Source organism: Onychomys torridus, chromosome 4, assembly GCF_903995425.1.
Source record: "Onychomys torridus chromosome 4, mOncTor1.1, whole genome shotgun sequence".
Classification (NCBI taxonomy): domain Eukaryota; kingdom Metazoa; phylum Chordata; class Mammalia; order Rodentia; family Cricetidae; genus Onychomys; species Onychomys torridus.
The window spans coordinates 96,548,058-96,573,754 of NC_050446.1; the positions used below are offsets into that span (position 1 = coordinate 96,548,058).

Sequence of the window (25,697 nt, forward strand, 5' to 3'; positions counted from 1 at the left end):
TAGGGTGCTTGTCTAGCAGGTACAAGGTACTGAGTTAACCATAGCACCAAATATACAAACCAAACATACATGTAGGGCATTTAATTCCAGCACTTGGGAGGCAGAGGCAGGCAGATCTCCAGCCTGGTCTACATAGTGAGTTCCAGGGCAGCCAGGACTATGTAACGAGATGCTGCTTCTAAAACCAAAAACCAAAACAACAACCACCAAACCAAAAACAAACAAACAAACAAACAAACAAACCCTCCCCCCACAAATATAGTAAAACCAAACAAGCAAACAGAAAGGAGAGGGTCTAGGCCATTGCCAGGTGCCCCTCATTTGTCCATTTACTCACTTAGCCAGCGTTTATTACATATTGATAGTGTGGTAAGCCTGGGGGCCTTAGAAGATAGTCCTTCCTTTCAAGAAGCTCACAGTTTCTTGGAAAAGAGATATGAAGACAAATAGGTTTTATGAAAGAAACAATGCAGTATAATCAGAGCTGTAATAGAAACAGTTGCAAAGTGCTGCTGCATAGAGTTAGCTCTGACTTCTCACTAACTCTCTTGGCAGAGAGCGCCCCCTAGCAGAAGGGACAGCCTGTGCAAAGACAGAGAAACAAGGCGTATGCCGGCAGTTCCCCAACTCTGGCAGCAGAGTGGTACATGGATAGCAGACAGGCACTACCCACTCCAGACAATATATTGGGTTGGAATTACTGTAAGCAAAACAGCAAACCTGTTGGCTTTGAGATAGTTCTTTATATGCCCTGGATGAGCATGGTCTAGGTACGGATCTCTAAGCTAAAAGTGCTAGAGAAAGCTGTGTGAAAGCATCCTACCCTGCCTCCTTAGGCCGGACCCCAGACCCTGCTACTCACTCAGATGTGCTGCAATAGATGGTGAGAGGAAGGCGAGAGGGAAGCAGCCACCCTGCACGGTCCAGTGTGCCTAGGGCTGCCAGGCCCAGGTGGTCTGAAGTGCTGTCTCCTGAGTCAGGAGCACAGCTGTTGCTGCTGTGTGTTTTCTCTTTCTGGAGCAACCCCATTCGGAAGAGAGGTCTGTAAGCCTTAACGTTACATTACCAGGGCTGGAGAGATGGCTCAGCAGTTAAGAGTGTGGACTTTGCTTGCAGAAGACCAGAGTTTGGTTCCCAGCACCCACGTCAAGTGGTTTACAACTACCTGTAACTCCAGCTCCAGGGAATTTGATCCCTCTTCTGGCTTCTGTGGACATCTCCACACATGTGGCATACACACACAAGATTAAACATTAAAAATTAGATTACCACCTGAAATTTAAAAGAACCCTGCCCCAAATAAAATAAAATAAAAGGGGTTGATAGGCCATTCCAATCCAATCAGAGTTTCTCTTTCTCAAAAGCGAATATGATCAAAGCAACTGACAAACTGTCACGGAACCCGCCAGACCTCTCTTTGGCCTTCCTCTCTTCTCCAGCTCCTGAACTCTCCCTCCTCCTCTAATGGGCCCCAAGTCCATTCCTAGCAAACTAACAGGCCCAGGACTACTGAGTGGCAGCCATCCTGGGCCCACTGAGCAAAGCCAAGTTGCCTGTCTCTGCCACTTGGTGGCCTGATGACCAAGCTTCATGGAGGTAAGTTACTCTCCAACAGGCCTGCAGGTTTTCTGGACATAGTGTGGAAAACAAGATCATAGGAACCGGGTATGGACTGTGGATCAAGAGAGGAAATCAAGGAAATATTTAACGTATAGCTTTAGCCTTCTATGCTTCCTCTAGACGTTTGGGAAAACAGAAATTAGAGAGGTGGGTAAGAAAGTAAGGAACCCACCAGAACTTTTGAAAATAATTCAAATAAACATTATATAAAAGTTTACCCTCTTTATTAATAATTATCTTTGGATAAAAAATTATAATGTTTTTTTCATACTATCACATTTGGTGTGTTATTTTTAAAACAGAGGAGAAGTTAAATATCTTTAAAATTACATTTGTGTATTTTGTGTACATGTGTCATTGTGCATGTGTGGAGGTCAGAGGACAATTTGCAGGAATTAGTTCACTCCTTCCTCTCAGGGATCAAACTTAGGTCATCAGGCTTGGAGGCAAGCATCTCTACCTGCTGAGCCACCTCCCCAGCCCAATTAAAGGTTTTAAGTAGATTTCTTTGTTCTAAGACACCTTAAAATGAAAGTAAAGGAATTCAGTCTTCTAAACTTTTAGTCAGAAAGACTAAAGAAAACAGTAGTTTACCATAGGAGGGAAAGCCCACCAAAGCTCATAGAAATGCCAACACACAGCCCCTGATGCTGATTTATCATTTCCCCCCTGTTTTTACTTAGGAAACTTACTGTTTGGAATTCTGATTAGGTAGGTTGTGTTCTGAGTTGGGATCTCTTTATGCAGGTTGGTCTGGAACTCAAGATCCTCCTGCCTCCACCTCCCAAATGTTGGAATTACAGGCCCGTGCCACCAGAACCAGCTTGGGGGTTGAAGTTTGTTGTATATAGTTCTCCACTGTAATGATCAAGTTCTCACCTCCTCTACTGCAGGACCTTGAGGTTTGCTCATGCTCTTCTTTGTCCTTAGCTACTGAAGCAAACTGAGCAACAAATAGTTTGTTTACATTTTTTGTAGGCAAAAAACCCTCAAATGCTATTATTGCCTTTTCATACCCTGATCCTCTTAAAGCCAAAGTCAGGGAAAAAATACTCTTCCTTAATAGTGAAATAAAAGATTGCATGATAGTGAACTGACTGTTACTTCCACTATTCAGGCAGAGGCTGGAAATAGTGAAGGACATGAAACCTTTGAGAAGTCAGCAAGGTTTGAGTCTTCCCTCCTCCTGTGTACAAGGCCAACTCAGGAAGTAGTGTTTTTTTTTTTTTTTTAATTTAGGCAGAGCTGGCTCTGCCATATTGCTTGTTTCTAGATTTGTGAGTTCTGGGATCTGAATTCTGGTCCTCTGATACAGCAGTAGATGCTCTTAGTTACTGAGCCATCTTTCCAGTCCTTCTCTCTGTAATGTCTTCTTGTTTTTATCAATGAACTGATTTTACCTGCCTCTCTCCATTTCTTCTGCTTTTTGTTTCAACTCTATCTGCCAGATCTTGCCTCTCTTTCTCTTTCCCCCCTCTCCCAACCCCCTTCTCTCTCTGTCAGGTCTCTCAGGCTGTCCTGGAATTCACTATATGGACCAGGCTGGTCTTGAACTCAGCCTCCCATGTGCTGGGACTAAGGGTATGCTCCACTATGCCTGGCAGATCCTGCTTCTTTAATGATTTTCTGTGTTCCACAAGGCATCTCACCGTGATCTTGTTGTTCCTATTGTCTGTCTTCTGATCCTTTTGTTTGCAGACTAGAATTCATGAGGCTCTGGTTTACATTAGGTAACAGTTGGGATTGCGGGACAGACTATGAAACAGTCCAGAAGCCCATCTGTGGTCTGAGGAAGGAAGAAGAAGCCACACAGTGTATGTGGCTTGGACTTTAGCATGGACTGTGGGGATGGCAGCTATTTTAATGAATACATTTAGTAGACCCTGAAGAGAAATCTTAGTTTAAAAAGTCAAGTGTGCAAAGAATAACACATAGGACTGTTTATAACATTGCTAAATGTTGACTTTGATTTCTCTTCCTAAGGGCTGCAAAGGAGCTCAGTCTATATTCTTTGAGTAACAGCATCCATACAGATTATGGCTGACCTTTCATTATTCATCTTGTCAAGATGGTCTATTACATTGAAATCCATCCCTTCCCATCTGCCCCACTCTCTCCTAAACACATATACATGCATTTCTTTCCCTAAACATATAGAAATGTTGGAAGAAGTGCTAGTGACAAGATTTTGTTTTTGAATGGTGAAATAATAAAAACAATGATTTCCCCTTCTAAAGAACCCCTTATTCTTTGTAAAGTCAAAGTTGTAAAGAGGTATGCTGGCATACCTGTAATCCCTGCATTTGGAAGGGGAAAGGCAGGAAGATTTTGAGTTTGAGGGAAGCCAGGCTATATATTGAGACCCTGTCCCAAACCAACAAAAAACTCAAGGAGAATGAAAAACACAAGAAAAGCAAACAGAGCAGAAACAAACAAAAAACCCCAAAAGCAAAAAACCAGATAACTTCTTTACAATGAAGCTAAAGACATTCAGAAGCATTGGGTACCAGCCTGGTAGGTAAAACTACAGATTACAGTAAAAACCAAACAGAGCGTGAGAGAGGACTGGGAATGTAAACCTGCATAAACAGAGTGGCGCAGTTTCCCAAAGGAAGTGTGTCATCCGACTATCCAACACCCACAACAACCCGAACAGACAGGTGGCTGAAGCCAGGCCTCTCCTAGATCCACTTGTCACAAAGATGTAAGGCTGAGGAAGGCAGAGTCCATCTGATGTCGAGGTGGAGTGGAGGGATGCTGCACAATAAACAAACCTGCAGGACCGGCTGTTTCAGGAAGAAAACATCCTCAAATGTATGGACCTGCCACCCCTTTCATACCCGTCTTTTCTAAATAGCTAACTTAGGAAGAACTCATCTCACTCAAAGTATTTAAGGAAACAAAGAAATTGGGCTGGGGCAATAGCCTGGTACAAGGACCTGAGCTGGATGTCAGGAGCTAAGCATGGGGGTGCATGCTTGTAGCCCCAGTTTTAGAAAGGCAGAGACAAGAGAAGCTCTGGGAATCACTGACTAGCCTGGCTAGCCTGACTGGTGAGCTCCAGGACAATGACACACTATCTCAAAGAACGTAGACTGTATTCCTGAGGATGACACTCAAAGTTGTCTTCGAGGCTTTCCCCCACATAAAAAAGAAACAAAAAGTAAGAAAGGGCTAAAATTGTCCATAACAAAGAGGGAGAGCTATGGCACCAGAAAACATGAACAAGAAGAAAATGGAAAGGACAGTGAGGCTCTCCAATGCCTGTCTAGGAGCTGTTTAGGAAAAGAAACTGGAAGCATAGTGTGGTGGTTCATGCCTGTTATCAGTCATCAGGAGGCAGAGGTAGTAGACTTGCAATGGCACACAGATACAGTGGAGGATAGAACAGAGCTGGCACTGTATGTTTATGAATAGCATCAGCCTCACAAGTAGGGACTGAAACAACTTTTGGTGGCTCTTTATCAAATAACAGCATGTCTTGTATGGCAAAACTACAACATTTTGCAAAGGAGGATATTGTTTAGTGTAAAAATTCAGGCTCTGGAACAAATATCTTTCATTAAAAAACTAACATGTAATATAAAATTAACTATTTAAAAATGTACAATCTAGTAGCATTTAGTACATTTACAATGCTGTACAACAGCTACTTCTCTTTCCAAATGTTTTTGTCATCCCCAAAGGAAATCTCTTTTCCATTAAGCAGTCACTCCCCACTTTTCCTTCTCCCATATGCCCTAGCACTAATCTTTCTCTTAGGGATTTACCTATGTTGAATATTTTTTATGAACAAAATCATAAAATGTGAACTTTTGTGTAGGCTTTATTTGTTCTGGGGTTATGCTAGGCAAGTACTCTAACCACTGAGCAACATTTAGTCCAGCATAATGATGTAGTGTGTGCATGTGGTATATATGCATGTATGTACATATGTATGTGAGTGTACATATGCATAAGCATGTATGTGGAGACCAGTGGAGGAAGTTGTGTGTCTTCTTCCATTGTTTTCTTCCTTAATCTCCTGAGATGGGGTCTCCCATTGCTTTCTGGCTAGGCCAGCAAGCCCCAGAGATATCCCTGTCTCCACCCTTGCCAACATTGAGGTTACAGGAAATCTGAACTCAGGTCGGTATACTTATGCAGCAAGTACTCTAACTGAACTGTCTTTACAGTCCATAAGTTTTTTTTTTGTTGTTGTTGTTGTTTGTTTGTTTTTTGTTTTTGAGACAGGCTTTCACTATATAGCTCTATATTGCTGTCTTGGAACTCAATATGTAGACCAGGCTGGCCTCTAATTCATAGAGACTACCTCCTGGGTGTTGGGATTAAAGGCATGTACCACCATGCACAGCTCTATGTTCAACTTTTTGAGGAAGTACACAAATGGCTACATTATCTGACATTCTTATTAACTATGTCATTTAGAAAATGGGTATGGGTGTTTTGCTTGCATATGTCTGTGTACCTCATGTGTTATTGGAGCCACTGCAGCCAGAAGAAGGCATCTGGAACTAGAGTTTTAGATGGTTGCAAGCAGCCATGTGGGTGCTGAGAATGGAATCCAAGTCCTCTGGAAGAGCAGAAAGTGCTTTTAATTTCTGAGCCATCTCTATAGCCCCCCACCCCCAGCAATATACCTTTTAAAATTATATCAATCCTAGTGTGAAATTATATTTCATTGTGAGATATAGTGAGAATAATGAATTCAAAATTCTCATGTGAATTTTCATAATGACTAAAGGTACTGAACATCTTCTCGTGTGTTTGTTGGCCACCTGTTTTCTCTGGACAAATGCCTATTCAATTTTCTGTCTATTAAAAAATGATTGCTAATCTTTTTGTGTTGTGAGATTCTAGATTTTTATTCTGGATTCTAGACCTTTACAAGGACTAGAATTTGCAAATCACTTCTTCCTTTATGTAATTTGTCTTTTATTTTGTGAAAGGAGAAATAAGAACAGTTTTTCTTATTTACCTAGCTTTAATATCAGGGGAATGCTAACTTCATATAAAGGGTCAAGAAGTACCACCCTATTCTGAGAGAATTTGAGAAAGATTAATATTAATCTGTTAACTGTTTGATAAAATTAACACGTGAAGTCATCTGGTCCTGGGTTTTACTTTGCTGATTAATTAATTTACTTGTTACAGGGATGTTCAGGTTTTCTATTTCTTCTTGAGTCAGTTTTAATAGTTGATTGTGTTTCTGAGACCATTCCTATTTCATCTAGGTTACACATTTGTTGTCATACAATTGTGCATAATAGTCTAAGATTTTTATTTATGTGAGGCCTGTAATAAATAAAACCACTTCAAATCTTAGTGATTTGATTCTTTTTTTTTTTTTTATTAATTTAGCTAATCAATTTTAGCTTCTCCACCCACTAAAAGCACTACTTTTATTTTAGGCCCTGACTAGCCATGGGCAATGCTCTTCCTCAATATCCTAAATGTGAGATTACAGATGTGTACCTTCATGCTTGGCAAAGCTAACAAGCTGCACTGTTGATTTCACTGAGTCTATTGTTCTCTATTTCATTTATCTCCACCCTCTGTTTTCTTCCTTCTGCTAGCTTCGGATTTAGTTTGTTTTTTCCCTATACTTGTTCTTTAAGGGAAATTTGGGCCATTTATTGTGAATTTATTTATGTATTTACTTATTCACTTACTCTTGTGGTGCTGAGGGATCAAACCTAGGGTCTGGGGCATGCTGAGCACATGTTCAACCACTGATTTATATTCCCAGCCCATTTAAGAGATCCCAGACAGGATCCCTTCATGTTGTCTCGGCTGGACTCAAATTTCCAGGCTCAAGCAATCCTTCTGTCTCAGATTCCCAAATAACTGGAAATATAGGCACATGGCAGGGTACTAAACTCTCTTTCTTAATTTTTTAAGTTTTATTGTTGATGCTGCTGGTTCTAGGAATTGAGCCAAGGGCCTTTATATGCTAAGCAAGCATCCTACTACTTACTGAGTGCCATCCCATTTTAGTTTTTCAATGTCAGTGTTTACAACTATACGCTTCCCAGACACTATTGCTTTTTATTATAAGTTTTGGTATATTGTATTTTTTTATTCATCCATCTCAAAATATTCTCTAACTTTACCTCTTTCTTTTACCATTGATTAATTAAGAGTGTGTTGTTTAATCTTTACATAATTGTGAATTTTCCACTTTGCTTATTATTGATTTCTAATTCCATTCTATAGTATCTGAGAAGACACTTTGTTTTAGTCACTGTTCTATTGCTGTGGAGAGACACCATTACCATGACAACTCTTATAAAAGAAAGCATTTAATTGGGTCTTGCTTACATTCTGAGGTTTAGTCCATTATCATCATGCTGGGAAGCATGGCAGCACATAGGCAGACATGGTGCTGGAGAGGTAGCTGAAAGTTCTACATCCAGATCTGCAGACAGCAGGTGGTGGGGGAGGGGAGCTCAGCCTAGCTTGGGCCCTTGAAACCTCAAAGCTAATCCCTAGTGACACAGTGCTGTGGATATCGCTCTGTATAAATAAAATTCTGATTGGCCAGTGGCCAGGCAGGAAGTATAGGTGGGACAAGAAAGAAGAGAATTCTGGGAGGTGGAAGGCTGGGGCAGAGAGACTCTGCCAGCCACTGCCATGACAATGAAGATGTAAAGGTATGGGTAAGCCACGAACCAAGTGGCAAAGTATAGATTAATAAAAATGGGTTGATTTGAGATAAAAGAACTAGATAGCAAGAAGCCTGCCACGGCCACACAGTTTATAAGTAATGTAAGTCTCTGTGTGCTTACTTGGTTGGGGCTGAGCGACTGTGGGACTGGCGGGTGAGAGAGATTTGTCCTGACTGTGGGCCAGGCAAGAAAACTCAAACTACAACACACCTCCTCCAACAAGGTTACACCTCCTAATCCCTGTCAAGTAGGCCACTCCCTAATGACCAAGCATTCAAATCTATGAGCCTATGTGGGGCCACTCTTATTCAAACCATCACATACTTCATATGACTTTAATCCTTTCAAATGCATTGAGATATGTCTTGTGACTTAACATAAGGTTCTAGAGAATGTTCCATGCACATTTGAAAATAGTGTATATTCTGATGTCAAAGGAATCATAAGAGTGTGTTGAGGATGCCCCAGACACTGCATTTCTAGGTATGTGTGATCCATAGGAAATAAAAATAACCAATGAAACAGAAGCCAGGAATAAAATTTTCAATGCATAATTGGAGAAGGTTGGTAAAGAGAGGCATGTACAACAAAATATGTATCTTTGATAGGGTACTTTCTTCTCCTGCTTTGGGTCTGTATTAAAACTTGAAATAGTGCCACAAATTATGACGTTAGAAATCATTAAATTCAGGCTGGGGAGATGGCTCAGCCATTAAAGGCTAGGCTTACAACCAAAAATATAAGAAAACATTAAATTCACTGTATTGTTTTATTTTTTATTTTTATTTATTTAATTATCTCAAATTATGTGTAGATGGGTTTGTCCAAATGAGTGCCATTCCTGTGAAGACCAGGAAAGGTGTTGGATTTCCAGAAACTGAAGTTACAGGCCATTTTGAGTGGGTGCTGGGAACTGAACTTGGGTCCTCTGCAAGAGCAGTATGTGTCCTTAACTGCTGAGTCATTTCTCCAGCCTCCATTGCATTATTTTCAAAGAAAAGATTATGATATTTTAGCTGAATCAATTCTCAGATCCTTTAGGAATGGAGTTCTGCATCCTTGTGTATTGAAATGGGCAGTAAGAGAACATTAATTGAGCTATTCTTTCCCAAAGGTATCCTCCAGGCCCCCCTCCAACTTCGATCCAGGCAACTATGTTGAAGTGAATGATCCAACCACCCACACACCCTCAAAAGTGGTGATACAAGATATTACTATGGAGCTACACTGCCCACTGTGTAATGATTGGTTCCGTGATCCGCTGATGCTGAGCTGTGGCCACAACTTCTGCCAAGCCTGTATCCAAAACTACTGGAAACTGCATGCAAAGGAAACATTCTGTCCTGAGTGTACGATGCTATGCCAGTATAGCAACTGTACATTCAACCTTGTGCTGGAGAAGCTGGTAGAGAAGATTAAGAAGTTACCCCTGCTCAAGGGCCATCCACAGTGCCCAGAGCATGGAGAGAACCTGAAACTGTTCAGTAAGCCAGATGGGAAACTGATCTGCTTTCAATGCAAGGATGCACGGTTGTCTATGGGGCAGTCTAAGGATTTCCTGCAAATCTCTGATGCTGTCCATTTCTTTACGGTGTGTGAGACCTGGGCCATGAGCAATCCCTTAGGAAAACTCTTTTGGAGGGCTGCTTTCTTCTGGCCTCATCCCTTTCTTTATTCAAATAATGAGAAAGTTCAGAGTCCTCAGAAATACAACATGACTTGGAAAGTTCTTCCTCTAGAGATGCTACATGTAGGAAAGGCACTATAAAGGACTATATGACTCCTTCAGTCACACACTGGGTAAAGCATGAACAAAAGAGTGTTCCTGTTATAAAAGTTTCAAACTTTGATGGAGTTTCAATGAGTACACCAATAGAAACAGTATATGATAATGTATTATTACTGAGAACTAAGTTTTGTCACATTTGTAATTCCCAAGTGTTTAGGATTTCGGGTGGGGGGATATACAATGAAGGAAAGTTGTGAGACTAGAACTGGGAAATCGTTTGGATTTGGCTGGGCAGAAGGAAGGAAGAAATGTTCCAATGGGAACCGCATAAGTAAAGGTGTCCAGATGTCAAGTTACAGTAGCCTCCTCAAATCCCTGTACCTAGACAATAAGGTGTTAAAACTTAACTGTTCCTGTTGCTTATTTTACTCACAAATTTTGTTTTAGTGGTGCTGAGGATTGAGCCTAGGGCAAAGTATAAGCAAAATAAGTATGCTACTGAGCTAATCTTTTGTCACAATTCTCAAAAGAGACAGGAATTACGTACGGCACAGTGGGAGAGTAAGATGCAAGAGTCTTTGTTGCAAGAGTTTACTTGAGTGAACACAGACTTACTAGAGAAAAATGAGAGAGGACTCCAGAGAGTGGGAGGGGCTCTAAAGAAGGAACACCTCGCGCTTATTTATTTCTTGGCATACCATGTCTTTGTCTTTCCCACCATCTTTCCTCGTGTGTGTGTGTGTGTGTGTGTGTGTGTGTGTGTGTGTGTGTGAGAGAGAGAGAGAGAGAGAGAGAGAGAGAGAGAGAGAAGAGAAGAGAAGAGGGAGGGAGGGAGCACATACAAACATACACAGAGAGACAAGAGAGAGAGATTGAGAGAGAGTTCTTTTCTTCTATGATGTGGTTTCTGGAGACTGAACTCAGGTTGACAAGTTTAGTAATTTAGGCTTTATCCACACAACCACCTCACCCATCCAAGCAATGAGCTAACTTTCTTCTTTTTCTTTCTTTTTTTTTTTTTTTTTTGAACTGAGGATTGAACCCATGGCCTTGCGCTTGCTAGGCAAGCGCTCTACCACTGAGCTAAATCCCCAACCTATGAGCTAACTTTAAAATTAATAGTTCCTTACATTAAAATGTCTATGTTCAAACAAATGCTGGTGTGCCTTCTATCCCCTGGCAGAATCTCTTCTGGAGCCAGGACTAGACTCCCAATCCTGCCATTTGTTTAGCCTGTCCTGTTCCTGCCTCCCTGTGCTATTAGCACAGTTCGCTTCCTATTCTACAGAGGCCAGAGGAAAATTTTAGGTTGTACCTTAAGTACTTGTCCACCTTGCTTTTTGAGACAGGGTTTCTCACAAAGACCTGGGGTTACAGATTAGGCTAGGCCAGCTATCTGGCCAGCAAGTCCCAGGGATCTGTCTGTCTCCATCTCCCCAGCACTGGACTTAAATGTGTGCCACCATGCCCAGCCTTTTACATAAATGCTGGGATCAAACTCAGGTCCTCACATTTGTGTGGCAGGCATTTTACTAACTGAGCCTTCATCTCCCCAGCCCCGGGGAACCTGCTTCGTTTTTTTACCTCCCAAATTGCTGTGGGTTAATTCTATTTGGTATTTCTAGGAGGAGCTTGCCATCTATCAGAGCCAACTTCAGACAACCCTGAAGGAGCTTCAGTCTCTCAGAACTATGCAGAAAGATGCTATTGCTGCTTACAAGGTGAGGGGCAGGGAAAAGTGCTTATGAAGCAGAGCTGGGATAATCCCTTCCTAGAACTCCAGCTATATCAATATGCTAAATGGCATCTGGGTTATAGAATTAGTGCTATTTCATTGCAGGGTAGGAAGAAATGTATGGTGGGAAAAGTTCCCAACATTTGATAATTGAACAGATTAGCTTTTGTCCTAACATGCTGGGTCTTTTGATGGTTAAGTCACTAGGTGAATAATGTGGTTTTGGGATCTGCTTGTTCAGTCCTTTCACCTATGGCAAAATAAGGACTTTACCAATGAAACCTACCAAAGATGGCTATGTCCAAAGAAATACTTTTATTTCCTTTGAGTTTATAACCAGGTACCTCTGACCCATGGACTCTTACATTACATTTCCTCCCACCTGATTTATCTTCCTTAACTGCTCCCAAACTATGTAAAGCTGTTGCCTATACATGCCTATCCACTTTAGACTTCACAGGAGTGCTAAACAATACTAATAGGAAAGATTCAGCAAATCAGTATCTAGGTTGGGAGCTAAATTGAAACTTTGGTTTCTTCATTAATTACTCTGTATAGGAGAGCCATCTTTGGCATTTGGCATCTAGAAAAATATGTAGCCTCAGGGAGAGATACATGGAGTTAAGGATGTTTCCAGAGAATTTTGTTACTGTTTCCTAGTTCAGATACTACAGTCAATATTCATTCAACAAATATTTATTGAATGGGTCAAGGCATTAGACTCCCACACTAGAATCTGAGTTTGGGAGACAGGTATTACATAATGCTAACAATACCAATAAAGTAACAATAATGACTAGCACTATATAATATGAAAATATAGTAGTGAAGAGAACTATAGTTGAGAACCTAATTTAGGTGGAGGAGGAATATGCTCTGAAGAAGGCACTTGAGCTGGAGATGTACTCAGTTGGTAGATGACTTGCCTAGCATGCATGAGGCTGTTGGTTTTATCACCAATATCACATAAACTGGGAACAGTGGCACACACTTGTAATTTCAGCACTCAGGTTGTAGAAGAAGGGGGATCAGAAGTTCAAGGTCATCTTTGGCTACATACCAAGTTCTAGGCTAGCCTGGGATACATGAGATCTACTCTCAATTTTTTTTTTTTGAGGTCTGAAGGATGAGTAACTTAATCAAATGAACTGGGTGAAAGGAATATGAACTTAAGGGCCTGGAGAAGAGTGTTGTAGGGATAGGAAAATATACAAGGAGAAGTCCAGAAACAGGAGGTTAAACAGAAGAAAGTCCAATAAAGCTAGAGCACGCTAAGCAAGATAATACTGAAGAGGCAGATATGGCCCAGTCAGGCACAAGTTTGTATAGAAGACATTAAGTATTTTGAATATTTGATCCTGTGACATAAGAAATAAAGAGTTGTAATAAAGACACAGTTTCATCTCATTTTGAAAATGTCTAATTGCTGTGTGGAAAATGGGTTAGAGAGACAATGATGAAATCATATGGTTTGAAAACTGTTGTAGGTTAGTTTGCCAAGAACAATGGCATGTGACTGGACTAAAGAGCAGGAAACACAGAGATAAACAAGAGCCTATGGTGTAGGGAGGACACTGTATAGCTGTGGTGATTGATTAGATAAGAGGAATGAATAGCAGTATCAGGTAAGCATTTGGGTTTAGGAATCTGGAGCCCAAAGCTGGAGAAAAGCTGTCAGCATTAGATGCTAAAGCTGCAGGAGGGATTGCCTAAAAGTGTAGAATGAGCTTAGGACAGAATACTAACTAATTTTAATATTTAAATTGTGGTTAGAGGAAATGGGAAATCATGAGAAAGGTGAAAAGAAACTGGAAACACCTGGGTTAATTTTAAGAGTCTGCTAATGATTGTCCATGGAATCTAAGCTACATAAGACAGGCCATGAAGATAGAAGTTTATTAACAGAAGCGAGGAGGGGCAATGATTAAAACATACTTTGTTGTTTTCTTTTTCTTTCTTTTCTTTCTTTCTTTTTTTTTTTTTTTTTTTTTTGGTTTTTTGAGACAGGGTTTCTCTGTGTAGTTTTGGTGCTTGTCCTGAATCTTGCTTTGTAGACCAGGCTGGCCTCAAACTCACAGAGATCCACCTGGTCCTGCCTCCCAAGTGCTGGAATTAAAGGCGTGCACCACCATTGCCCAGCATTTTGTTGTTTTCTTAAGATAGAATCTCTCCATGTAGCCCTGGCTACCTTGGAACTCACTATGTAGACCAGGCAAGCCTCAAACTCATAGAGATCTGCCTGCTTCTGCTCCCCTGCCCCCTCCATCAAGTGCTGGGATTTGAGCCATGTATCACCATGCCCAGGTTGAATACAAACTTTCATTGAGATTCAACAGCGCTGCAGTATGGAGCAAGTGAACTTGGAGCAAAAAGTCATTTTGGAGATGATACATTTTCTGGGAATGATAAAATTCCATGTGTGGGGCTGGAGATATGGCTCAGAGGTTAAGAGCACTGGCTGTTCTTCCAAAGGTCCTGAGTTCAATTCCCAGCAACCACATTGTGGCTCACAACCATCTGTAATGAGATCTGGTGCCCTCTTCTGGCCTGCAGGGATACGTGCAGGCAGAACACTGTATACATAATAAATAAATAAATCTTTAAATAAAAAAAAAATTCCATGTGTGTTTGGGAGTACGTGGAGAAAGCTCTAAGTCATTAGAAAAGAAGACAACGAGAAACTGATAAGCCAGGATATAGAAAGTTCACCAGGGAGGAAGCTGTATGGTGTCTCTCTCTCCGTCTGTCTCTTACACACACACACACACACACACACACACACACACACACACACACACCCCTTGCATACACAAGTTGCAAGTGTAGCAATTACCAATTTCAGCACTTTGTACATTGTTTATATCCTGTTTCTTTCATGCTGTCCTGGCAGCAAGAGTAGTTTTGGTTTTGAAAGGACAGTTCCCCCAGGTTCCTTATGGCCCTATTTTAACAGCATCATTTAGTAGATACTGTTTGCCAGTCTATGAAGGTATTATTAGTATTAATTTGAGAATGTTTAGCTAAATGGTGGGGGTGCATGCCTTTAATCCCAGCATTCCTGAGGCAGGGGCAGGCAGATCTCTGAATTTGAGGCCTGCCTGGTCTACAGAGTGACTTCCAGGGCAGCTAAGGCTACACAGAGAAACCCTGTCTCAAACAACAACAACAACAACAACAATAATAATAATAATTCTTTTTAGAATGTTTGACTGACTCCACAACATTATTTAATAGAGCACTGGTTATTATCTAAGCACTGAGAAAAAAAAATGAAAACAAAACCTTTCCTCTTACACCATTAAACTAGCTGGGAAAGAAGGAAGAAGTCTTCCAAGGGGCTCTGTTTAGTAGGATTGAACGCTGATGTTAAGCAGCCATTTGTATGGAATTTTCCAAGGTGTGTTGTATGGTGTGAGTCCCTGTCTCTAAGTGCTAGTCTCAGTAGTAATCGTGGTGATGATTATGGAGGTTTCCAGGACAACAAGATACAACTGCAACAACACCTTTCCTTGGAGTTTCTCAAGCTGCATCAGTTCCTGCACAACAAAGAAAAGGACATTCTAAATGACCTCCGCGATGAGGGGAAAGTCTTGAATGAGGAGATGGAGCTGAATCTGAACCAAATTCAGGAACAGTGTCTTCTCGCCAAAGACATGCTGGTAAACGTTCAGACACGGATGGAACAGCAGAATCCCTTCAACTTCCTCAAAGTGAGATTCCACACCAATTTGATTATGGGTACACTTGAAGGAGGGAAGAAGGCCTGGGGTTGGTTGGGGAGGGAAGAAAAGCGTAGCCTAACCAAGCTCAACTGAAGGGAACTGAACCCAGCCCCACTGCAGTGCTTTTAAGATCCTCTGGGGAAAATGTAGGCTGCTTTTGTTCTCTGCTCAGTGGAAAGCTGTGCTTTCATCTTCCTATGAAACATTAGTACAATTTCATCAATAATGCTATATGGATCAATATTTATTTTCCCATAAAGAACATTGAAGCTTTATTTTTCAAAAGTATGTTTCTGATAGCCTTTGTTGAGTTTTGGGCTTACAGAAATAATAAACTGAACTATTTAAAAATCTTTTTGTCAAACTTTGCTACCTGAAGACTCACCTCTAAAGCAACACTGGTGATCACTTCAGGACTCAAAAGTGTAGTTACCCTTGGCACAGGAATTGCCTCTGATCTTTTCTTGTGGGAGTATTTGGAAGTTCTCACTTATCAAAAAAAGTTGACCTTAACTATGGATGTTCTGGCTCCATATAATTCCTACCAGAGTTGGAATTATAGAAATGAGGAGGTTAGCAAATGGGAGGTCAGTTTCTCATGGGTTAGATTGGGGTGCTGATTAGGAAAAGCCTGTGGAGGATGAAAACTGTGGTTGGAGAGGGACTGAGCACCACCACCTGCACAGGAAGCCAGTATTGATGAAACCTGGATGGTAATCAGAATAACCAGACCAATTTCTAGGGATGATAAACAGGCATCTGACTACTCTATTTCTCCTTTTCCCTTTAGGACATCACAAAGCTCATAGAGAGGTAAGTGCTTCTCCATGGTACTCTATCCCCTTCCTTCTGGCCCTGGAGGATGTCTAAAAAAATAAACTATTTGTGTCCCTTACAGCGTGGAGCAAGGAATGAGGGCATTCTTACCCAGACAGCTTATCTCCAAAAAGCTGAGCCCAGGCCGCTTCAAAGGTCCCATCCAGTATATGATCTGGAGGGAAATGCAGTCTGTTCTCTGTCCAGGTATAGTGGAAAGTAGCTACTCATTCCTATGGCCCCTAATCTACATTTTATCTATGGGATCTCTGCTGTGGCCCAAGTTAGTTCTTTAGCTTGAGGCAAGATGGAGATGGACTTGGGTGGAGTTTTAAAATTTATTTATTAATGTATTTTATGTATGTGAGTGCTCTGTCTGCATGTACACCTAAATGCCAGAGAGGGCATCAGATCTCGTTGTAGATGGTTGTGAGCCACCATGTGGTTGCTGGGAATTGAACTCAGGACCTCTGGAAGAGCAGCCAGTGCTCTTAACCAATGAGCTATCTTTCTAGCCCTTGCGTGGAGTTTAATAAAAAAGACTTTTTCTTTTTCTTCTGCTGCTATGATCTAAGAATATGTGTCTTTGAACTAACAATACATTACATAAGAGTCTGAAATTAGAATTACTCCTCAGCCTATGATTTTTTTTTTTTTTTTTTTTTTGGTTTTTTGAGATAGGGTTTCTCTGTAGCTTTGGAGGTTGTCCTGGAACTTGCTTTGTAGACCAGGCTAGCCTGGAACTCACAGAGATCCACCTGCCTCTGCCTCCCGAGTACTGGGATTACGGGCATGCACCACCACCGCCCGGCCAGCCTATGATTTTGTTTGATCTAGAATGTTTAGAAATGGCCATAATTTTATCCTGTTTTGCTACATCAGCTATAAGAATCTCTGGAGTATCTCTGCTCTGAAGGCATTTCCCACACATACTCCTTGTAAATATTTAGTCTTTATAGGTCTTTTAGTGTTTGATAGTCATAGCATAAAGCACAACACATAAAAGAGTGTTAGAGATTATCAGTGCTTTAGAAAAACAAAACAACAGTTCTTCAGAAGAAAACGATATCTAATTTCAGTTGATATGTCTGTCTAATGAGCACATTTTTGTGTTCTTGCAAATATCAAAGGACTGAACAGGACAAAATAATACAAGTGGTATTTCATAAAAAAGAAATAATATTCTAGATATAATATGTATAGAAATAAAATTTTAGATAGCTTTTGCAAAATGTATTATTGTTTGTTACTAGCCTACTTAAAATTATAAATATATCCTTGTCACATTTTCCAAGTGACTAACATGGAAAGAAAACAGCTTCACTGAAGTATAGTTAATAGAGCAGAAAATGCCAATTTTACCTAAATATACCTAGTGTACAAGTTGATGAGTTTTAATAAACATGTGATATCTCTGTGATGAAGATAGGTGGGGGCTGGGGAGATGGTTTAGTGGATAAAGTGCTTGCTGAGCAAACAAAAGGACCTGAGTTTGAATCCCTAGCACCTATGTAGAAAATGAGGCATGGTGGCAAACAACTGTAACTCCATCACTGGGGAGGAGTTGGGGGAAAATGTAGATCTTAGGAGGCTTGCTGGGCAGCCAGTCTAATTGAAAGACTGAGTTCCAGATTTCAGTGAGAAACCTGTCTCACAATATAAGATGGAGAGTGATTGAGGAGACACCCAAAGTGGATCTCTGATCTCCACATGCACATGTACATGCATAGGTATACTTGTGTACACAAACACATACAGGAATATACACACACACTCACACATACAGGCATGTCTTTTTGCAGTAAGTTCTTTCTGTATAGCTCTAGCCCTTAATGCTTGTTGATCTGCTTTATTTCACTTTGCATGTGTCTTTTCAAACTTTTGATTTAATGTAAATCACACATTCCAGTACGGTGTGTCTAGATTTAGTACTTACCACAACGCTTCCTTTGATTCACCTATGGAGTTGCACATAGCAATAAATTTATTTAGTGGATACATCACAATGTGTTTATCTATTCTTCAACTGATGAACAGTTGGTTAGATTACACTTGAGGGCTATTAAGAATAAAGTTGTATGGGTCTGTTTACACATCTTTGAGGAGAAGACCTAGTGGTGGGGTTGAAGATGTGCATTTAACTTTATGAGACACTGTCAACCCCTTTCTCTCACGTGGAGGAATCATTTTACATTTCCTCCTACATGGATGACAAGACCATTTTTCCTATACTCTTGATAAAACTTGATATTGTCAATCTCTCTAATTTTAACTATTTAACCTTAAGTATAGTAACATTTCATCATTGTTTTAATGCATACATTTCTAATGTTTAATCCTGTTGAACATCTCTCCACGTGGTTCTCTGCCATTCCTATGCCTTGCTGGTGAGATATATTCAATCTTTTGACCACACTTTTGTTGGATTATTTTAACATTAAATTACAAAGGGACAAGTCCTTTATCACTCATGTTAGTTAAAAAGGATTTAAAGAAACAAAACAAAACAGTGTGTGTCTGTGTATCAATTTGTTCCCCTAAGCATGGCTGTCAACAGAAGCCAGTAAAAGGTATTGGATCTCCTGGTACTGGAGTCACAGGCAGTTGTGAGCTGCTTGATGTGGGTGCCGGGAACAGAACTCCTCTGCAAAGTGCTCTTAACTTTTGAGTCATCTCTCCAGCCACAAATTGCTTTTTTGATGGTTCCTTTTTTTATTTAAAGTTTTTGAGATTGAGTCTTACGTAGCCCAGGTTGACTGAGAGTTCTGTGTGGCCAAGGATGACCTTGAGTTCCCCATACTATTGTTTCTACCTCCTAAGTGTTAGGATTATAGGCATACACCTGATATAAAACATTAAATAGCAATAACAACAACAAAACCAGGATCTCATTATATTGTTTAGGCTGGCTTTGAAATTAGGATCTTTCTGTCTCAACCTCCTAGGTGCCAGAATTATAGGTATGTGCTACAGCTCCAAATGAATTTTAATTGACACATGGTAACTGTATGTATTTACAGGATATAATATAATATTCAACACATGTATGCAACATATAATAATTAAATCATGGTAATTAGTATTTATATTTCCTCAAAATAAAGCCTGGTGATATAGCTCAGTAACAGAATGCTAGCCTCACATATACAAGGCCTTGGGCTCAATCTCCAGCACTGGCAACAAAACCAAACCACTGGGGAAAAACGTATATATATACACATATATAGTAAATTATGATTACCATATTGTGCTATAAAACTCTGAAATTAACATCTATCTCATCATATTTTGGTATCTGTTATCCAATTTCATTCTACCCCCATCCCTCCCTATCCTTTCTAGCCTCCAGTGATCACTAGTCTATTTCTATGAGGCAAACTTTCTTAGCTTTCACATATTTTTAAAAATCTTCATCTGTCATAGAATTTTAATATTATAGAATACAATATAAATTAATTACTTACAAATGTGAGATTAAAGATTGTTTACAAAGTATAAGCCTGGTTTTGTAATTACCAGTTTAAAATGACATGAAGTTACTTTGTTAGATTGCCATAAAAATTTCTAAATGTTTGCTTTCATTGTATTATCTTGTCCCAGGCTGGTAATCACATAATCTGTAGACTCCATTCCGAAGAGCAATGGCACATACCACCCTAGAGCTCCAATGTCTCACTGTATGTTAAACCAAATATAATCTCCACCAGGTGTCTCAGTCTTCCCTAGCTCTAACAGATAGTCTCTCCTACACAAGCAACTAATTGAATTTAATCTGCCCTCCCCCCTCTCTGCTTACCCAACGTATACATCTCCCATATTATAGCCCAATTGAGACACTCTCCTTAGTAAGGTTTCCTAGGACAACTTCACCTAACTTTACCACTTTGGTATTAGTCAAGATTCACATTATTTGTACTGTTTCCTTCAGTAGAACACAAATTACTTCAGAGCAAAGTCTGATTTTATCCCTATTATAAAAAGGTCTAGAAATAGCAACATGGATACCACGCAATAGAAAAGTATATGAGAAACTTCCTGACTAAGGATTTATGTATATTGAGATGAAAACACAAATATCTATGTTAGTATTATTTCTTACTATGGAAAGTTGTATTCACTTCCTTTCCCCTCTTTCCCCTGCTATCTCATTTTCTTACTAGGCCTATCTCAATTAACTCTGGACCCTAAAACAGCTCATCCGAATCTGGTGCTATCTGAAAGCAGGACCAGTGTGTGTCATGGTGATGTTAAGCAGGTAATGCCTGATGATCCAGAGAGGTTTGATTCAAGTGTGGCTGTGCTGGGCTCAAAAGGCTTCACCTCTGGAAAGTGGTACTGGGAAGTAGAAGTAGCAAAGAAGACAAAATGGACAGTTGGAGTCGTCAGAGAGTCCATCATTCGGAAGGGGAGCTGCCCTCTGACTCCTGAGCAAGGATTCTGGCTTTTAAGACTAAGGAACCAAACTGATCTAAAGGCTCTGGATTTGCCTTCTTGTAGTCTGAAACAGGGTGATCTCAACAGGGTGGGCATATACCTGGATTATGAGGGAGGGCAGGTGTCCTTCTATAATGCTGCAACCATGAGTCATCTTTACACCTTCAGCTGTCTTTTCATGGAGACACTTTTCCCCTACTTCTGTCCCTGCCTTAATGATGGTGGAGAGAATAAAGAACCATTGCACATCGTACATCCACAGTAATTAGTCATACTGTTGTATAAATTCAGAGTGTTATTAAAGTGTTGAAATAGTTTACCAATTTCACTGGATTCTCTTTCCAATTTATGGGGAACTCTGAAACAATGAAAGCAGGATTCACAAACTGACTTACATTTCAGTTCCCTAACATGGATTTTGCTGGAGCCTTTCAAGATAACACTCTACTTCTGTGGGGTCTTCTAGGACACAGGGAGCTTCCCTGAGTATGATCCTTCTGTCTTGTTTCTGGAGCAAACTGCAGCTTGATTTTGTGATGCTTGGAAACCCTTCTCAAATGTGCTGCCAGCATACTGAGTTTAGAGGAGGGATGTTCACATCTGCACTCTTCTTCCTGTTGAATTAGCTTTCTTCAGTGCTGGGATTTAATTCTAAAAAACTCACCTCATTTCTTTTCCAAAACATATTGCTGTAAATGTAAAAATTTGCTCCAGAGCCTTGAAGTAGAAAATGGCCTGAATTAGCTTATAATCATGTCTTCCTGCATTCACTCAACATACTTTTTAGTCTAGCAAATCTTTGGTTCTCTTTCCCCTTTTCAGTTCTTTTTTCCTGCGTTATTAGTGAGAGTTGTCTGTTTCTCCTAGATCAAAATACATCCATATTCCCATCTGCTTTTGACTCTGTCCTTCTTCATCAGTCCTGTCTATATTTTTAATCAACAGCATTTTTCATACTTCTCTCTTCAACTTGTTCATTGTCTAGCTTGTTCCTTCTTTCTAGGTTTAGAGTTCTTGATATCCACAGTCCTCTTGATGAAATGGCCCTAGTTCCCCTCCTTGGAATTTCCGATCTAAAGTTGCTTTCCTATACAACACATATACGTTTATAATAGATGAGTTTGGTAACTAGCATGACGTGATTAAAAGGATACATTGAAAACTTACTATTTTTCTAAACAAAATATCTTATTTTTCTAAATCTGAGTGTATGTCACATGGATGCAGGTGCCTGTGGAATACCAAAGAGGATGTCACATCCCTTGGAGCTGGAGTTATAGGTGGTTATGAGCTGCCTGATGTGGGTGCTGGAACCCAACTTGGGTTCTCTGGAAAGAGCAGTGCAAGCTCTTAATCACGGAGCCATTTGTCCAGCCCCTTACTATCTATGTCTTTTAATGACTTCACCTCAACCAGAATGTGGTGAGGACTCATCTTGAGCTAGAAGTTTGCTTGATGTTGTCACTGTCTCCTCTCTCCTCCCCTACCAACTAATATACTTTCTTAATTACTTCTAAAAATACACAATAATTAAGGCAGGTGATAGATATGTAGAGGTCTTCTGAGAATAATAATAATAATACAAAAGACTAATTAACTAATAACTTAGCTTTAGAACCCAAACAGCAATGAAACATTGGTGGCTCCAGGGTGCCTCTTTCAGTCTTCAGGCATTTACTACTCTATGCTTTGTAGTAAAACATAAGATATGGGGCTGCAGAGATGGCTCAGCAATTAAGAGCACTTACTACTCTTGCAGAAGATCCAGGTTCAGTTCCCAGCACTCACAGGGCTGTTTATAAATACCTTTAATTTCAATTTCAGGAATCTGATGCTTTTTTCTGATTTCCTCAGGTTCCTGCACACATGTGGTATGCATGCATACTCTCTCTCTCTCTCTCACACACACCACACCCATAATGAATAAATAAATAATATGTTTTATATAAAATTCTTTAAAAATATAAACTATAGCTGGCTTTTCTATACATGATTATTTTATTTTTTCTATATTAAATATCTGTGTATTCTTAAAATATATATTTTCATTTTATCACTTCTTTTGAACTTGAAAATAAATGGTATGGTGTTGTATGTCTTCATGGGCTTTTTGAAAATTTAAAATTATGATGTACTAGTATTCTTTCCCTTATCCATGGTTTCATGTTCCACAGTTAAGATTACCTACAGTCAACCATAGTCTGAAAATATCAATGGGAAACTCCAGACATAAATGATTGATTAATTTAAAATCATGGTTCTGAGTGCTGGGGTGCAACTCAGTGGTAGACTTCTTATCATGTAAGAGGGTTTGGGTTTAATCCCTAGGACTTCATAAACAAACAAACAAACAAATCAAATATGCAGTTCTCAGCAGTATGATAAAATCTTATGCCCTCTGACCCTTCCCACTTAGGATAGAGTAGCATATCCACAATGTATATACTAACTGCCTCATGGCAGTTGAGAGAAAACACACTAACTTTTGTTCAATATATTCTTATAATTGTTCTATTTTATTATTAATTGTTAATCTCTTACCATGCCTTATTTATAAATTAAAATTTGCCACAGTTATATCTGTGTAGTGGTGGGAAAGTATTATAGTATACATAGGGTCTAGTGTTAGTAGCTTCTGGCATCCACTTGGGATATTGAAAAGCATCCTCTGTGCTTAAGGACTATAGTATTTCATTGTAAGAAAATACAGTATAATTCAGGATCACTAGCGGGTAAAGATAGTTCCTGCCAAGCCTGATGACTTGAGTTTGATCCCTAGGAGCCAGATGGTGGAAGGAAAGAACTGACTCCCTCAAGTTGTCCTCTGACTTCCACATCCAAACCATGTCACCCCTCAAATAAAGAAATAAACATAATTTAGAAATTTAAAGGAGAGACAGTAATTTAAATACCCAGCATATAGTGATTGTTTCCATTGTTCCTTTTTGTTATTGCTGCTGTTAGCAATTAAGCTGCCATAAACATTCTATGTGTTCTGCTGTATGTGTACATGGGAACAAGAATTTCCTTGGGTGTATATCTGATGAATGCTGGGTGACATTGGACACATAACTTTAAGTAACACTGGACTGTTGACCAAAGTGAGAGTCTAGATTTACATTCTCACTAGCAGCGGCAGGAGGAATTCCTATGACTCTGCCTTTGCCAATCCATTTTTTTTAATTAATAAGTTCAGTATATAATGGCATCTCATTGTGGTTTTAATTTGCATTTCCCTAACTACATGTGATTGGGCATATTTTCATGTGTTTATTGGTCATTTGCGGGTCGTTTATAAAAAGTCTATTCAGATGTTTGCTGAATTTTCTTAATTGGGTCATTTCTCTTTTATTGTTTCATCGGGCTACTTATATATTCTGGACACTAATCCTTTCTTGATTATTTGCACTGCAGGTACCTTCCCTATTTTGTGACTTGTATATATTCACTCTAGTTATGGTGACTTTGGTGAAGAGAATTTTAATGGAGTCAAATTTATGTAATTTTTTTCTGTCATGGTTAACTCTATGTCTCAATTAAAAAAAATTCCTTTGCCTGGGGCCAAATATATTCTCTTGTGTTCTATGTGTCTTGAGGTTTTGCCTTTTATATTTAAGTGCTCAAACAAACAGAAAATGACAAGTATGAGTTTACATGTGTCTAATTAAAAGTAGTGCAGTACAAGGCCTGCACACAAATAAAAATTTAACGTATAAGAATTAATTGATAGATCCATAAGATTTTTACATGGCTTCCCTACTAATTGACAGAGAATCGGACAATATGAGTAGTTTGACCCAATAAACATATATATAGAACGCATAAGAGCATTTCTTTTTAAAGATATAACCTCATGGGCTATATACTGCCATTATAAAGTAAATGCTAACAAACTTCAAGATTTGATCAAACAGACCAGTGTTTTATTTGAATGCAGCTAAGCCATGAATATTAGAATTAGAAAATCATATGTATTTGGAAATTTTAAGATATATCACTGTGTATAGCTATGCCTGCCTGTAATCTTCACATTTGGGGGTTGAAACATAGGATCACAAGTCTGAGGCTTGCTTGTAAATAATATGGAGACTCTCTCAAAAACAAACAAAAGAGTCAAATAACCCACTTTAAAAAATGTTCTACTGAAATCTGAGAATAATTTGAACCAAGCAATTAATAAGAAACGACATCTCAAAAAACCTGTGACCCTCAGTTTAAGAGGAACGCCCTAGCCTGGCCCTCTAGGCTGAGAATTTGGTGTCTGGGTGTGTTCTATGCTGACCCTGAGTCCCTTTCACTGAGTTCCATCCTCAACAATATATAAACTGGACATAGTGACCCAGGCCTGCCATCACAACACTCTGAAGGAGGAGGCAGGAGAACCGGAAATTCAAGGCCATATTCAGTTGAAGTTCAAGACCAGCTTAGGTTATAAGGGACTGTCTCAAAATGACGAAAAAAAATATATATAAGAGAGTAGCAAGACGGCTCTGCTGCTGAAAGCTCTTGCCACCAAGCTTGACCACTTAAGTTCAATCCCCGGAAGCCACATGGTGGAAGTAAAGAACCAGCTCTTGAGAGCTGTTCTCTGACCTGCACACACACATTCCCCAAAATAAATACAAACGAAAATGATACCACCACTACATTTAAAAATAATTCTTGGGGTGGGAGAGATGGCTCAGGGTTTAAGAGCACTGACTACTCTTCCAGAGGACCCACGTTCCAGAGGACCTGGTGTTCAATTCCCAGCACCCACCTGGTGGCTCACGAGGGCCTGGAACTCCACTTCAGTGTCTTCTTCTTGCCTCAGTGGGCCAGCCGGTAATTCCGGCAGTTTATAGGTGCATCAGCACCCTACTCCATAGCAAGGTCCGAGCCATCCTGGATTATCTGAAACGTTCTAAAACATACGATATATATTACATACATCACACACGCACACGCGCACGCACACACACACACACACACAC

The 25,697-nt window shown here is 39.8% G+C and overlaps 1 protein-coding gene across 1 annotated transcript; it reads left to right on the forward strand.

Annotated features, from left to right (window-relative positions):
• The first annotated feature begins 1,415 nt into the window (after positions 1-1,415).
• Positions 1,416-21,047, forward strand: Trim69 (tripartite motif containing 69). The gene is made up of 7 exons (XM_036185800.1): positions 1,416-1,596; positions 9,403-9,879; positions 11,643-11,738; positions 15,229-15,462; positions 16,265-16,287; positions 16,373-16,497; positions 20,451-21,047. The coding sequence occupies exons 1-7, from the start codon at positions 1,591-1,593 to the stop codon at positions 20,987-20,989; spliced, it is 1,500 nt and encodes a 499-aa protein (XP_036041693.1). The 5' UTR covers positions 1,416-1,590; the 3' UTR covers positions 20,990-21,047.
• Positions 21,048-25,697: the final 4,650 nt, after the last annotated feature.

Bases quoted from the DNA above. Each gene is read 5' to 3' on its own strand.
- Trim69 (XM_036185800.1), top strand. The intron at 15,463-16,264 runs GTGAGATTCCAC...TTTTCCCTTTAG, and splicing joins ATCCCTTCAACTTCCTCAAA to GACATCACAAAGCTCATAGA. The intron at 16,288-16,372 runs GTAAGTGCTTCT...TGTCCCTTACAG, and splicing joins ATCACAAAGCTCATAGAGAG to CGTGGAGCAAGGAATGAGGG.